The sequence below is a fragment of the Chaetodon trifascialis genome, chromosome 3, assembly GCF_039877785.1.
Source record: "Chaetodon trifascialis isolate fChaTrf1 chromosome 3, fChaTrf1.hap1, whole genome shotgun sequence".
NCBI classification, from domain to species: domain Eukaryota; kingdom Metazoa; phylum Chordata; class Actinopteri; order Chaetodontiformes; family Chaetodontidae; genus Chaetodon; species Chaetodon trifascialis.
The window spans coordinates 8,577,799-8,592,237 of NC_092058.1; the positions used below are offsets into that span (position 1 = coordinate 8,577,799).

General features: G+C 42.5%; 1 protein-coding gene across 2 annotated transcripts in view; it reads right to left on the reverse strand.

The window, feature by feature from the left end:
• slc12a5a (solute carrier family 12 member 5a) overlaps nt 1-14,439 on the reverse strand; it is a 152,366-nt gene that overhangs the window by 13,171 nt on the left and 124,756 nt on the right. For both annotated transcript variants that reach the window (XM_070993832.1, XM_070993841.1), the window contains exons 5-15: nt 11,915-11,969; nt 10,882-11,012; nt 5,968-6,215; nt 5,183-5,394; nt 3,706-3,873; nt 3,378-3,476; nt 2,072-2,129; nt 1,780-1,954; nt 1,525-1,643; nt 1,148-1,246; nt 918-1,037 (exon numbers count right to left, since the gene is read on the reverse strand). In XM_070993832.1, coding sequence (XP_070849933.1) covers nt 918-1,037; nt 1,148-1,246; nt 1,525-1,643; nt 1,780-1,954; nt 2,072-2,129; nt 3,378-3,476; nt 3,706-3,873; nt 5,183-5,394; nt 5,968-6,215; nt 10,882-11,012; nt 11,915-11,969 — 1,484 coding nt within the window. The remainder of the gene's footprint in view (nt 1-917; nt 1,038-1,147; nt 1,247-1,524; nt 1,644-1,779; nt 1,955-2,071; nt 2,130-3,377; nt 3,477-3,705; nt 3,874-5,182; nt 5,395-5,967; nt 6,216-10,881; nt 11,013-11,914; nt 11,970-14,439) is intronic.

A 14,439-nucleotide genomic window follows, 5' to 3' on the forward strand; every position in this document is an offset into this window, starting at 1 on the left:
AACCAAATCCAAGCCAAATGTTTCCTTCATATTACAGCTGCACAGCATACTGACGGTAACGTAGCACTTTAATTAAAGACAGTAAACCTATTAATATTAAACAAAATAACTACTTAGAGAAAACAAATCCATCTCAGGTTTTCTTAAGTGGTTTCCTATAATTTCTGTATGGTGACATCAGCTGTATTTTGTACGATATGTGTGGAGAGGAGCGTCAGTGTGGATCTGCTGTGGCAGGACGCTTTGGACTCAAACAGCCCTGAGGTTCAGAAGCAGCGAACCAACAGCAGCACCTGAGAGTCCTGATTCACCTGCAGAATGTAACTGGAAGAGCTGCAAAACGGCTACGAACAACACGGCTGTAATTTTTGAACCAAAAGCACCGGAGAGACATAAAACGGCTACAAAGAGATGCAACACAATTACAAACAACATGGCCGTAGTTTCTGAGCAAACTGCAGCCACTGAGAGTTCAAAAACACACTCAGAGTGTGTGACGCAGCCACACTGTTTGTAGTCATTTTGCATAGGAGAGCTGGGGGGTGTTTGGCATATCTGCGCCCATTGGCCTGTTGTCTCATAATCCGCCAGTGATTGTAAAGGGGATGTTATGTGTAGAAAATGGTGCCTACGTGTTTCCTACAACACACTAAGTAGGTTGTTAGGAAATCAACACTCACATGACTGAAACCAAGAAACACACACTTCTCTTTAAACAAAAATGGCTGATGGTGTGGATTTAGAAGCAGAAAACTCTCGCACGCACGCACGCACGCACGCACGCACGCACGCACGCACGCACGCACGCACGCACGCACGCACGCACGCACGCACGCACACACACACACAAACAGCAGCCAGCAAAAGCCAAAGGCAGCCAGTGAATCCAATCTCTGTCGGGGTTGTGCTCCACTCACCCTGCAAACTCAATGTACTTGTAGATAGAGCCGGCAATTGCCATGGCGACGATGGCGTAGTACCAGGAGCAGAGGAACATGAGAGTGAGACACAAGCTCATCCCGAGGAACGACAGAGTCCTGTAGAGACGGATAAAGACACAGACGGTAAAAACAGCGGAGCAGAGAGACGCATTTATTCAAAATCCATAAATTCAGCAGATATTTCTCTCGGTGGCTGCTGAACCGACCAGTGGTAGAACTTGAAACGGGGTCTCCAGTTTGGAGTTCTCAGCAGCGTCTGCAGAGCGCAGGCCAAGTTCACAAACATGTAGCACATCAGGAAAAACCTGCAGGACACACACAGAAACTCCATTTCAACTGTGGCATAAAGCGATTTCAGCCTGAATGCAGTGTAATGTCTTAATATCTGACACATTCGCCGGTATTTACACGTTTTACCAAAGCAGAAAAGCGGCCTGCCCTTTTGTCTTATGAGCTAAATCCCGAGCCCATAAAACTTGGCATTTGCATCGTTTAAGGAATAGCAGGGGACTGGCTGCTTTCAAATCTCCCTCTGTTGGTTCCTGGAAAATGGCAGTAAATTAGAGTTTGTTTCAGTTCTCACATGGAGAGGATGGGAGCCACTGCATCGAGGGACGCGATGAGGATGCCACTCTCGCAGATACAAGCTGTCAGCAGGAGGGACCATGTGGGCTCTCCGTTGGCCTTTCCATGGCCAAAGATCTGCGGGGACAGCACAGAAACATATTCACACCACTGTTTCCTCAAGAGTTCAGCTTGGAGCGCCTTTTGCACCCAGTATGTGAAATCATTAGGGAGGAAGGGAATAGAACGAGTGGAAATAAGTGGCCAGACTGACCCGGAGCGCAGGCACGATGCTGTCCTTGGCGATGGCCTGCAGGAGACGAGGAGCTCCTGTCAGACTCTGCAGCCCCGCACCGCAGGTGGAGAAGAAGGAGCCAATCACGATCACCCACGGTGACGGCCAAGCCAGCGTGCCAATCACCAAGTTCCCATGGACTCCCTCTCCGAACCTTGAGCAGGAGGGAAAAGGTTTAGAGCACCTGAAACCTTTTTTATTGCATTATTTATTGCGTATTATGAAAGGACCAATCAGGTTGTTTGTTTCAGCAAACCAAGGATGGACTTACTTGTCCCTGAGGACCACACCCTCAATGCAGGCACCAAACAGCACCACACTGGACATGTCTACACAGTGACGGATCAGGAAAGTAAAGACAGGTGTCGTGTTCCTAAACTGGTGGATATTTTATATTGGTTCGGCCGGCATGCTCCTCAGATGAAACCCGAGTAGTGATTGACAGGACTTCATCAACCTTTCCCTTTGAAGATGCACTTTATGATCTGATAAACCAATCGACTACGCTTGTTGAGAAAAGACGTCCATCGATTTTGTTTCGGATAATATCTCAGGGATCAATGACACTGTAACCAGTATCCTTCAGCTTTATTAACTTGCGCTTGCATAGGCAGCCCAATGATGCGATTAGATGCACTAATCACATTTATTTAGACCCCCAAGCTGATTACTCCAAGATACATGGAAGACATTCAAGATGGTTGCTTCAGAGTTGGATTCCCATAATCACATCAGCACTGAGGCACATGTGTAGCAGCCATATATTGTTTTACTTGGTAATCCAGGATATAAAAATCCTTAATTGAAAACTTTTTCAATCAGAACGTGCAGGGAAAGCACCACTTTCTAATGCTCATCAGTCATTACCATTACATTACTTTACATTACCCATGTGCCATCACATGGGTGAAAAGAAAAAGCTCACACTGGCACCAAACTGATTTGGTTGATATACTGCTATGATTTTAGAGAAGAAAGTCAGTGTCTTCTCTCATGAATGATACATTAATTCAACATTTATTTAAATCTGGAGGAATCATTGAGGGCATGCCCTCATTTTCAGTGATGTCGAGAGTACAATTAGAACAGATTAAACACAGGCGTAGAATAGATACAGGCATACTATGGGCCAATCTGACACACAATGCAATACCCCTCACAAAAATCAGACTGGTATTGTAGCAGTTATGGCCTTTCGCAGTTTAAAACGTTGACCTTTAATTATTGTGCTCCCTGCGGGCCAATCAGTGTGTTCCTGTTGCAGCAGAGCAAAGCACCACAGTGCATCATCCCTTCAAGTCCTGTCAACATTGTGTGGTGTCTGACATATCATCACTGAGCTGAAAAGACAATTTGAGTGGAGATCAGGCTGGAGTACTTTAGGAGTGCTTTTAGATGCCTGATAGGAAAAAGGCCATATTTAGGATTTGAGTAACCTAATGTCCCACTGGTATGTAGATATATTAATTTTTTACTCAAAAACTGGCATTAAGGGTGTCAATTGTGTAGAGGAATTTTTGCAACTGGTCTGTGCAGTGAGCCTTGTAATCCTGCAGGGGGCAGTAGTAAGAGGATACAGACAGTGGAGGTGGTGGTGATGGCTGCAATGGTTCCAATGGGGATTGACTTCTGGGCATCGCGCAGGTCTCCGGAGCGGTTGGAGCCAGCCATGATCCCTGAACAGATAGTCGAGAAGCAAACATGATCAAGGTCAAGGAGATTTACGCACATACGAGCACCGGGCGTGTTAGAAGCAGCCGAATATCAATCAGCTCCTTTATGTGGATAACACAGACTCTGGGGTTCACACAGAATCAGTTTCTCCAGCTTCTGAGTCATTAAGTCACTGAATTTATAAAAATCACAGTATTCACACACCAAAAAGATCAAATCACAGATTTTCACCTGTCACAGAGGGGAAGTAGATGCCGACCAGCAACGTAAAGAAGCTGGTGATGTCGGCCAGCACATAGCGGTTTGCGTTGGTCAGAGGGTCATCTGCGTCTTCCACCGACTCACTGCCCTTTTTGACAATCAGATCCCCCTTCTCGTAGTAGGTCCCAAACAGGTTCTCTGGTGAGAGGGAAGAATCAGGTGAATGTGAATGTAGATAAAAGCAGATTAAAAAAGGACAAAAACATGCTTTCATTGAAGATTGCTAACCAGTTATGTGGTTTTAGGTCGCAATTTATCACTATTTAAGAATAAAGACATTTCTACCTTTACATCGTTCCTGTGATGCTTTTACTTTGTGCTCTTATGTTTCTGTTCGGGGTTTTGATACCAGGCTTAGCATTGGGCTAAATCAGCTCCAGAGGACCTGGGCTAACTGGTTTCATCATTTCATAAAACCAGATCAAAGTTTCTTTTAATTTAATGTGGCCTTTTTGACATTAATCAACAGAAAGAGGCCTTTTAGGGACCAAGTGAAAACAGATATTTTATATATTTGCATAAGCAGTCACCCCCTGTGATAGGACACAGATAATCCTGCTGCAGCCAATTGGTTTCAGAAGTCTCTGGTTAATTGTGACATTAAAGGGTCTTTTTGTTGATTCATTAAAAAAAAAGCCACATTAAATCTACTTTGAGTCCATATCGTCAAACAATAAAACATAAAAACTTCTAAGGGGGTGAATATTTTCTGAATACTATGTTAACAACAGGCTTTTAAATGTGGACAAGGCTCAGTGTTAGCACTGTAATTGCTACCAGAGAGACAAGGTTAAGCTAGCTCTGGGGTTTCTAAGGTTCAGGTTGGCCCAGGGCTGGCAAATACAAGTGCTGTTACTTTCTTCTGCTTTGTCTTGGTGAAACTTTGTCAGTGAATACATTTCCTGGAAAGACTTTCACCCACCCCCGACAAGAGGTTTATCTGCTGCATCCAGCTCTGTGTCACATACACTGTAGGTGGAGTGAGCACCAGTGATGGCACCAGCATATTGAGAGCAAGAGACCAGATGTTTTTTTGTTTTTTTTTCCCAGCCAAGAAAAAAGTGAGAATTGCCCCCCTTCAAATGTAACGTTGCATAATGGAAACTGTTAGAAATGTCAGAAATTGTACTACAGTGGAACGTTTCGTGTGAAATATACAAACTGATCCAGTTTAGCAAATTCAGTCCATCTATTCCTCTAATGTAGGTGATCAGAACAAAACATATCAGTCACATATATATATATATGTATACACACACATACAAACACAAAAAAAGTTTTCTACTGAACAAAGCTTCTTTTCCTTAGAGGGGAGAATCAACATCAACAGTAAATTATCAGTGACTCAGCAGCGTATGAGGACAGAGACAGAAAGACATTTGTATTTGTGTATTGTATAACTGCATCTGTGTGCTCGCTGTGGAAAAATCAAACTGGGTGAACGAACCTGCCAGAATTCCACTGGTGACTCCTGGGATGCCCTGGATCTCAGTCACATTGTTGGCTGCGAAGTACTTGTCGCAGGTAGCGTTGAGGAAAGGTGAGTCACAGAACATGTGCCACAGCTGGGTGGTGACTGTCCCATTCGCTGTGTCGATGGTTTTGGCACACACATCAAAGGTCTTCCACACCAAAGTGCGGTTGCCCAAGACACACACACTGGAGAGAAGAGAAGGACAAGATGTCTGTCAGAGCATTGCTAGATTTCAGTCGATTTAGTGATTTCTGCAGGTCAGAACAGGTCTGGTCGCATCACTGTGGATTCATCAGCATCTTAATGACTCTACAGTCATAACTATTCAGCGTGAAGCAGGCTCTAACTAACGGCGTGATGAAATATTAAATCACTGGCAGCCTAATTTAGATCGGTTTTAACCTGCAAGTCTTAAAATCTTTGGACCTGCAAATCACTTAATCAGTGCTTAATTGATCTGAACTGCAGTATCATTGGCACAAGAGGGGAAATCTGAATGAACAGAAACATGTGGAGTATTTCAATGGAAAAAAAAAAGAATACTACAATGTTATTCTAAGCTTTGAAGCTTTGAACACGGATGGCTTCCTGGCATCAAAATGATGCAGTGACTTGTCACTAACCTTGAATGTGTTGCATGCTTGTGTTCCTACATCAGGTGTGTCTGGTACGTGTTTCTCTGCCTGGCTGACATCGTTGTGGACGTGCTTCGTGTTAAGCTCATATTGTGTTCGACTGTCTCGGTTGTCATTGCTTACGGGAACACGGGAGGATCGACGGCGGTCTTGATGACCCCGGCGTAGACGGCCAGGATGGAGAGAATGACGCAGGCCAGAAACACCAGGGCCAGCTTGTTGACGTACTTCACGCCGACAAACACCACCGTGGCCATGGAAGTCAGCAGGATGGTGCCGTACACGCGCATGTTGTTCAGCAGGGCGGCTTCCGCCTCGGCACCCTCCAGGCCCTCCAGGGGAAAGATGGCCGCTTTGGGCACTATGTAGATCTGTAGTAGAGGGGTTATGTTATTATTTGTTCCTCCCTGTTTATATCAAGGGAAATGCACCTGCATTTTTCTCATAAAAGTTCCATACAATCTCACAGTAGCTGAAGGGCATCTTGGTGGTAGTTGTTTAGAGAGTGTTACTCATCCACTTTCCCTCCTCACCTTCCCTCAGCCTGTCTGGGGATTTAAACCGGCAGATTTCAGGTCACAAGCCTGATCCTCTACCTCATTGTTTACTGCTGAATTTAATAAATTTCACCCTGGGTAAAGAAGAAAAAGAAGAGAAAAAAAAAGCCGAAATATAATAAAAGAGAGGTGAGAAAAGCATGAGGTGAGTGAGGAGGACAACTGTGTGAGGTGTGAAAACATGTGATGCTCACATTAACAGTCCTCTACTAGAGCTTAGAGCAGCTCACATAATTCTGGTCTGCTATTTTAATTCAGCTTAATTAAAGAACTCAAGCATGGTATTAATCCTCGAAATTAACTGCCATTATTACACTTTTACTACGGGTCAATCTAAGAATAGTCCCATCATATATAAAACGGTAAATCCCTAATTAGCCTGTCAGTATCTGTCATCAGCTTTAGATGATTCATGGCGAAGCTGTTACATAAGCATGGGAATTTCTCCCTTCAAATAATCATGTGGTTTCCACCCCAAACAGTTAAATCAGCATAAAGAGGAAATAAAATTGAGACGAACAAGCGGGGAGTCATGGCTCATCACCGTTGTTTGGCTGGAGAGACTGATCTGATGCTAAGAACAGCATATCACTAGGCAAACAAATCTCCTGCTTCACTGTGAACTGTTCATGCTTCCTAAAATAGCTGCATCAGTTTGTGTTCTTGGCTTGGGTGGAAGGATGAAACATATTCAAATCAGCCTTCTCCAGATCCGCTCCTTACAATTCTACAGGGATTGTTATTTTACAATGGAAACTAAGCCAGCTTTGACCCAGAAGACAGAATTAACCTCCAGGCATGATCAAACTCTGCATATCCATTAGAGGCATCCAGGAGGAGAATAACGGAGGAATAATAAAAAAACACTGGTATGTTGATAACAGTGGACCGAAGTGATGAGAGCTGTTTCAAGGAACGGTCTTGTTTCTCAGCCAGTGTCTTGATCGCTCACTAATGCAGTATTTGCATAATTACCCAATAGTCCATGCAGCATGGGGGACTGCAGTGGAAGAAGTGTGGAATAAAAGGCAGAGGAGGAGGAGGAGGAGGAGGAGGAGAGGAATGAAGATCGAGATGAAAGATCCCTGCATTTCATCAACTGATCAGAATTCACGTTGGAGAACACAGAGCTTGTGAAAAAATAGCTTCAAAGCGCAGTGAGGAGGAAAATAAACCGAAGGAGAAGAACTGTGTTTTCACAAAGGCTGGCGGCACATAGCCGTGCTGTCATTGGGAGCACAGGGTTCGCTTTTCACGTTTGCCAATTCACCATTAATTCCACTGCACTGAAGTGTCAGTGTCTGCAGCAATCAAGCTGTGCAATGATTGGCTGTCAGTGATATCAAAAACGCTTCCTGGATTGGTTGAAGTGTAATTTGTTCATTTCTCCCTCGTCTTCCTCCAGGTCTAACAACACTGGTGAAGTGGGTGTGATGTGGACCAGCAGTCCTCCACATCTATGAATCTCTACGGCTCTGTGCCACCTATTTGTTAAGCCACACCCCCATATGAGTCATCCTATCAAATGTGAAGTATCTGGTTTAAATCCCCGGTTAGAAAAACACTGAGCCAATCACTGCTTTGTAGGCGGGATTAAGAGTGAGGATGCCATCTCTTGTAGCTACACAGGCTGTGGTCAATTTGGGAAATGCACTTATTTGCTTCTTTGTCACGAGTTAGATGAAAAGATTAAAACAACTCTCATGTCCGCACACTAAATATAAAGCTACCCTCAACATGCTGGTTAGCTTAGCTTAGCTTAGCATAAAGACTGGAAACACATAGAAACAGCTAGCTTAGCTCTGTCCAAATTTAACTAAATTGGTTTGGCTCTGAAAGGGTCATGCACAGAATTTAGCTTGATGCTCACTTATTAATTAATCACTTCCAGACCAGGTTCCCCTTCACAAACTGCCTGCTGCCATTAGCTTCATAGTGAGTGTATGGAGAAGAGAGTGGTATCCATCTTCTCAGTACAGAAACATAATCAGACTGAATAATGACACAAAATGGTAATTCATTCTGATTATAAGAACAGGCCAGGACTGCCTTGAAAAACACATTTAATATCAGTGATACTCATTCCTGGTTAAAAAAAGAGAAGAGAGAGATTATCCATACTCCCAGCAGACATCAGTGATTGGTTTTTGAATGCCTCTCCGCTGCTGGTTTTGTTTGGCCCCTTGCCTCATATCATTGAACCATTTCCAATATTGGCACCAGTTTTCCTTGGGCCGGAGTGACATGGAACCAAATCTTTTATGTATTACCAACATAATTTAATCAAGGGGTCATAGTCAATCTTGGCGATGCTGCACTTGCTGCACAATGACATCGTCTTCCTCTTGAGGGCAGCTTTTGTGACAGTGTTATCACTAGGACAAAATAGTATGAGTATGATGTTGCAGAGTTTACTGCAGGGAAGGAAAAGCTGTGATTTGAGTGGTCACCCACTACTAACCTGGCAACGCTATCCCATCATTTTCCCTTTCAACACCATGGATGAATTAGCTTGAAATTTCAAGTAGGCTGAACAAAAAAGAGACAGTTGACAGTTCTCTCCTTTACTCACATCAACATGAACCCACTCACTGGGCTGTCATTGATCTTTGCGTCTAATTTCCAGTCTGCGAAAACATGGCAGCTGTTCTGGAAATGTTGTCAGAATTTCTCACCAATTACTAACCACAGTCAGTCTCAGAAAGAATCTGTGGTGAGAAATGGGCCACGGACCTGCAGAGAAATGGACCATTTCATATCTACAAAGCCCAATTTCAATATCTGTTGAGGCTGAGTGATTCGCAGGAAGTCCTGTGATCATCTAAGTATTCGCTGATTGGCCCTGAATCCACTCTGGAAGGGCTAATCCTTGACCACGGAAACTCATTGTACATTCACCTTGATCCCAACGACATGTCAGCTGTTTCTGTTTGCCTCTAGACACAAAATCACATGTTTACACCTGTCATTAATGTGCTTCTTTGGTGATACGATCACAAGGGGACAGCTTTAAGTACATCAATTCACACCTGGTATTACAATACATCTCCACATGCGTCTCCAGTGACCATTTATGATGAGCTCTTACTCCCCTGCTCTATAAGCAATGAATAAATAATGCAATAAAATACATAATTTCTGTTTGCAACATCAGACAGCAAAGAAGAGAACATAGGAAGGCTGCACGTGGAGGGAAAAATCCAAATGCGAAGTTCATCACTTCCAAATGAAGGAGCTAATGCTTAAACTGATTATTAAAGATGCACAAGCTGCTTGCTTTTCTGGCTTAATTAATGTAATAAACACAGCCCAAGGTTCCTGTTTAGCACCATTAACCTGCTTGTAAAACTCTCCCCGCCCGTCATTCCCGCCTCATCTTCTGTTGACTGTGAAATCTTTTTTTGAAGGCAAGATCGATGTTGTACTATCCGCACCATTCAGCCGTCCTACTTCACCGTCTGAATTCGATCTTCTCTTCCTGCAGATCCTTCTGAACATCTGCCTCCCTCCTCTAGTCCACGTGATGGAACTCCTACAAAATTCCCCAAATCCATCTTTCCTGTCCTTGGTCCCCTTGCTCTCTATTTCCACCCACATTTCTCTCACATCCGGGTCAGTCCCAGACTATTTTAAAATTGCCAGTGTTCAGCCACTTCTTAAAAAACCCTCTCTGGTCCCAGCCCAGTTTGAGAATGACAGACCAGCAGACCTCCTGATAACTCTTCCTTTTCCAGGCTGCTCTAAAGAGAACTAGTCCCACGTCACTCCTGTTATTCCTTCCCTCCAGTGGCTTCCTCTAAAATTCAGAATAAACTACAAGATCCTCTTGATTACATATAAGCCTCTCATGACCTTTTCCCCAGTTACATTTCTGATCTCCTCGTCCCGTATTCCACCACTTGACCACTCCGATCCTCTAATCTCAGCCCTTTATCCACACACAAAAGGTGCCCCAACCCTCTGAAATCATCTTCACCATCTATCAGATTTGGACTGTTTCAAGCAGCTTCTAAAAACATGTTTTTAAGTCTTTTATAGATCTCCATTCTGGGCTTTATTTTTGGTTGTTTTTATTGTTTGGTCTGTTTCTCATTGTGCTGTGCTTTATATTACATTGTATTTTTACCTTATTTGTTTATCCAATTTTATCTTTTCATGTGTGTGAAGCACTTTGTGACTGAGTTTTAAAAAGTGCACTATAAATAAACAACAAACAACAAATAACCTGCTTAAGCAGAGAACGTTGCTAAAAGAATAGGCTGTATGTGGCCTGGGCAACCTCCAGATGTGGCCTGAGTGATCAGATCGGTTGCATTCACACCTGTACTTAAAGCTGCCCACCTGTGATTGGATCAAGACACCAGGTGCAAATAGGGCGTGATTCACCAAATCACCAAATTCACCACAGTAAATATTATCAATGGCACAAAATTGATGCACAGCAAAAGGATGAGAGAGGAGTAGAGAGGATGTTTCTCACCAGGAGGAGCTCAATGGCCCCCAGGATGTACATGGCTCCAGCGTAGGTGGTCCCCAGATAGAAACAGATCCCCACTGCTCCCCCAAACTCAGGGCCCAGGGAACGGGATATCATGTAGTAGGAACCTCCAGCTACACGCAAACACAACAGTGTTAGCAGAAAGGTACGTATATGATTTAAATGCATTGGACAGACAACTGTATGAAATGCTCAAGGTCGCTGTTTTTTTTAAAGTATATTTCAATAAATTACATTTTCTCTGCACATTACTGCCAATTATTCAAGAGACACACAACAATTTGTCAGATCCAAGTTTGATATTTGAGTGCCAACAATGTCAGTTCATTTATTTTGCTCTAATACATGTAAAAAAAAAATTATGACAAAGGCCCATCATGCTATCAAAGCACAAAATAATGTCTGACAGTTGTTAAATTTGTGCATCTAAATCCAACAAAAAACCCCCCAAATATTCAATTTATATGAACAATCTTTTATTTAAATTTTTTTTAAATCACTGCTTGTATTTCCAATAAGTGTGCAGATAAATTAACTGAACATAAATAAATAGACCTTAATCAGCACTTTGCAGCAGCATAAAGGCTGGTACCAGTTATAACAGAGACAGTTATAATTGGCACACACTTCCACACTTCTCTACAAGCCTGTAATTTGCTCTGACCCCTGCTGTACGCACACCAACTGGTAAAGCACAGGCCATCATTACTATATAAACTCACATTCTAAAATATAGCTATGCTGCATGTGTACATTAATGTGTCTGCACACAGACACAAACACATCCAATCAGGTTTGCATGTCAGGCATTTGGCTGAGGTTTTATTTTGTGTAAATAACATTGTGTGACGACAAGTTAAAGTGCACGAGATCCCAGACTAAAGCTTTAAATGTTTCTGGGGATATCAAGCTGCGCTGGGAGGAATGTGCCAAAAGCAATCAGTGAAAAGAGAAATTTAGAAGCGGACAGACTCAAACAGTGATGACTGTGTGGTGCCAGCGTCTGCTCACCCACCTGGCACTACTCCATTGGTAGCGATGGCACTCATCGAGATGGCAGTCAGCATGGTCTGCACAGAGAGGGAGGGGAAATCACAGAGGAGCAGAAAACAGACAATTAAATCATATTTACCAAAATCTGCAAAACACTGTGGATATGAAGAGCTCATTGCTGTGCTGCTCATCCATTTATCCTTTAAAAACTGTTTCAGCAGTAATGAATTGGTTTCGATCGAAAGATGTAGCACAGTTTAGAAGCAATATCTAAATCATGGAATGAAAAACAAGGATTCAAAAAGATTCAAAAAACAGCTTAGAGCTAACAACTCTGTGTGGCTACACTCTGCATTACTGTACTATGAGCTAAATGCTAATATAGCAAGCAAACATGTTCACAATGACAATGCTAACACACTAGCAGAAAACCGCTAACTTGTCTCTGTACCATCATATTTTAGCTTGTTAGCATACAAACATTTGATAATTAGCACAGTACAAAGTAGAGCTGAGGCCCATAAGAAAGTCATTAGTTTTACAGGCAACTGGTCAGAAGATAAGATAAGATAAGACTTTATTTATCTCACACCGGGGAAAGTTAGTCGTTACAGCCAGCAAAAGCATGCACAGTGGCATAAACCAAATTACTGGACAAATTCAACTTCTGACTTAATGATGGAGGAAATGTTAAAAGATCACCAAAGTGATTATAATTCATCATGAAGAGGGTGTGAATTTCTGTACCAGTTTCATAGCAACAGACGGCAGATAGGAGGCTAAAGGCCAGAAGATCACTTAAGTCATTAGCCTCTGTGCTAATGTGTAAATGTGTCCCAAAATGCCAAATTTCATGGCGATGGTTGCTGAGATTCAGTTTGCACCAAAGTGGATGGACTGACATTATGATAGAGCCATGCCACTACAACAGTTTTAATTTGATGTCATCCACCACTTTTTGCGAGCCACTTTTAAAAGTTAACTTTCCACATCTTCATTTCCTCCCAGTGATGTCCATCAAAACAGTGTCAGGCCTGTGGTAAGTAACATCTAAATACCCTGCGATGGTTTACGTGAGGACAACACCAATTTACAGCAATGTGAAACGCTCAAGCTGACTGGTTGTTGATTAGATAAATAATAATGCCAGTGGGCTTGTCAACAGCTGTCAGAGCACATTCAGACAGCCAATGACAACTGAAATGTAAGAAAAGCACCAGGAGAAATGTAAGAGCATGCTAGAATGGAGATCACAAGCTGCCTGCAACACAAACAGCCCTGCAGAGGAAGAGGGGGAGAGATGCATGCAGCGAGTGGAAGAATGGGCCAGAAAACGAAAAAATGACAAAGTGAGAAATGGAGGGAGAGATAGTGTGTGTGACAGTACAAAGACGGCATTAAGATTTCATCACTCTTTCAAACGCTATTGTTGAATTTCTGAGTGTCTTTTTACATTGTCTGCACATGAAAGAGAGCGACAGAGACAGAAAGAGGCACGAGGAGGAGAAAATCAGTGTCATCCATATTTTCTTCCTTTCTGCCTCTTGGCCTCATTGTTGTAATATATCATTTTTCCAGCTTTATTATGCCTTTTCTTTCTCTTGCACTTATTGTTTTAGTCATTGTTTCAATGTCCAGAATTCGACTTTTTATAGTCCGCTCTATTTTCATGCAGCCGTTCCTGATTCAGCTTCAACACAGTTTATGAAAGCACCTTTACATTGTACATTTACAGCAGGAGAACGGTGGTACAGAGGACAAACACAGATGAGAAATCCAAGAGAAAAGATGACACATTACGACAGCACATCTTACAGATTATCAATCAGAGCCAATGATTCTGATAACTAACAGCAGTATAAGATTTAAGATAATTTAAGGTGTTTTTGTAAATATAGTTTTACACAAATTGAATTTCCAGTGAAGAACCATTTGAAATTCAGTTTTAGTTAATTCTAAAGATATGCCAGTGTATATTTGTTAATCACAAGTTAATTTAATAATCCAAAATGTTTATTATGAATCCAGTGGTTTAGTAGTTAATTGCTTTTAAAAAGTACTACATCCATAAATGTAATAATACTGCAATATTTATTACTTTTATTAATAGCAATGAAAAATGATTATTTCTTATACTCTGATATTATTCAGTGGACATTGCTGCAGTTTTCTACATTATTTTTATTTAGGTATCTCGGACCAGCATGTCAGAGAAGCGTACAGTGGAAGTCTGGTGAGTCCCAGCTGGTTATGTTCGACTATCACTGCGTCCGTCTCTGTGAAGACTGTAATGTGGTTACAGTCACCTCAGGGCCCGATGGACTGACGATCAGGAGTGAAGACTGAGTGGTGCTGGGCTCTGTTCCTCTCTCTAATCTGGTCGTAATGAGGCCACAAGCTCTTCTCCCACCACAGCAGATAAGACAGTAATTGTTTAAGTGTTTTATCTGATGTGGGAAGCGGCCATGCAGAGGTAGTCCGTCGCATACTGAGTCACTGAGTCACCGCACAATTATACAGGACGGCCACCAGTGGATTCATGACTGA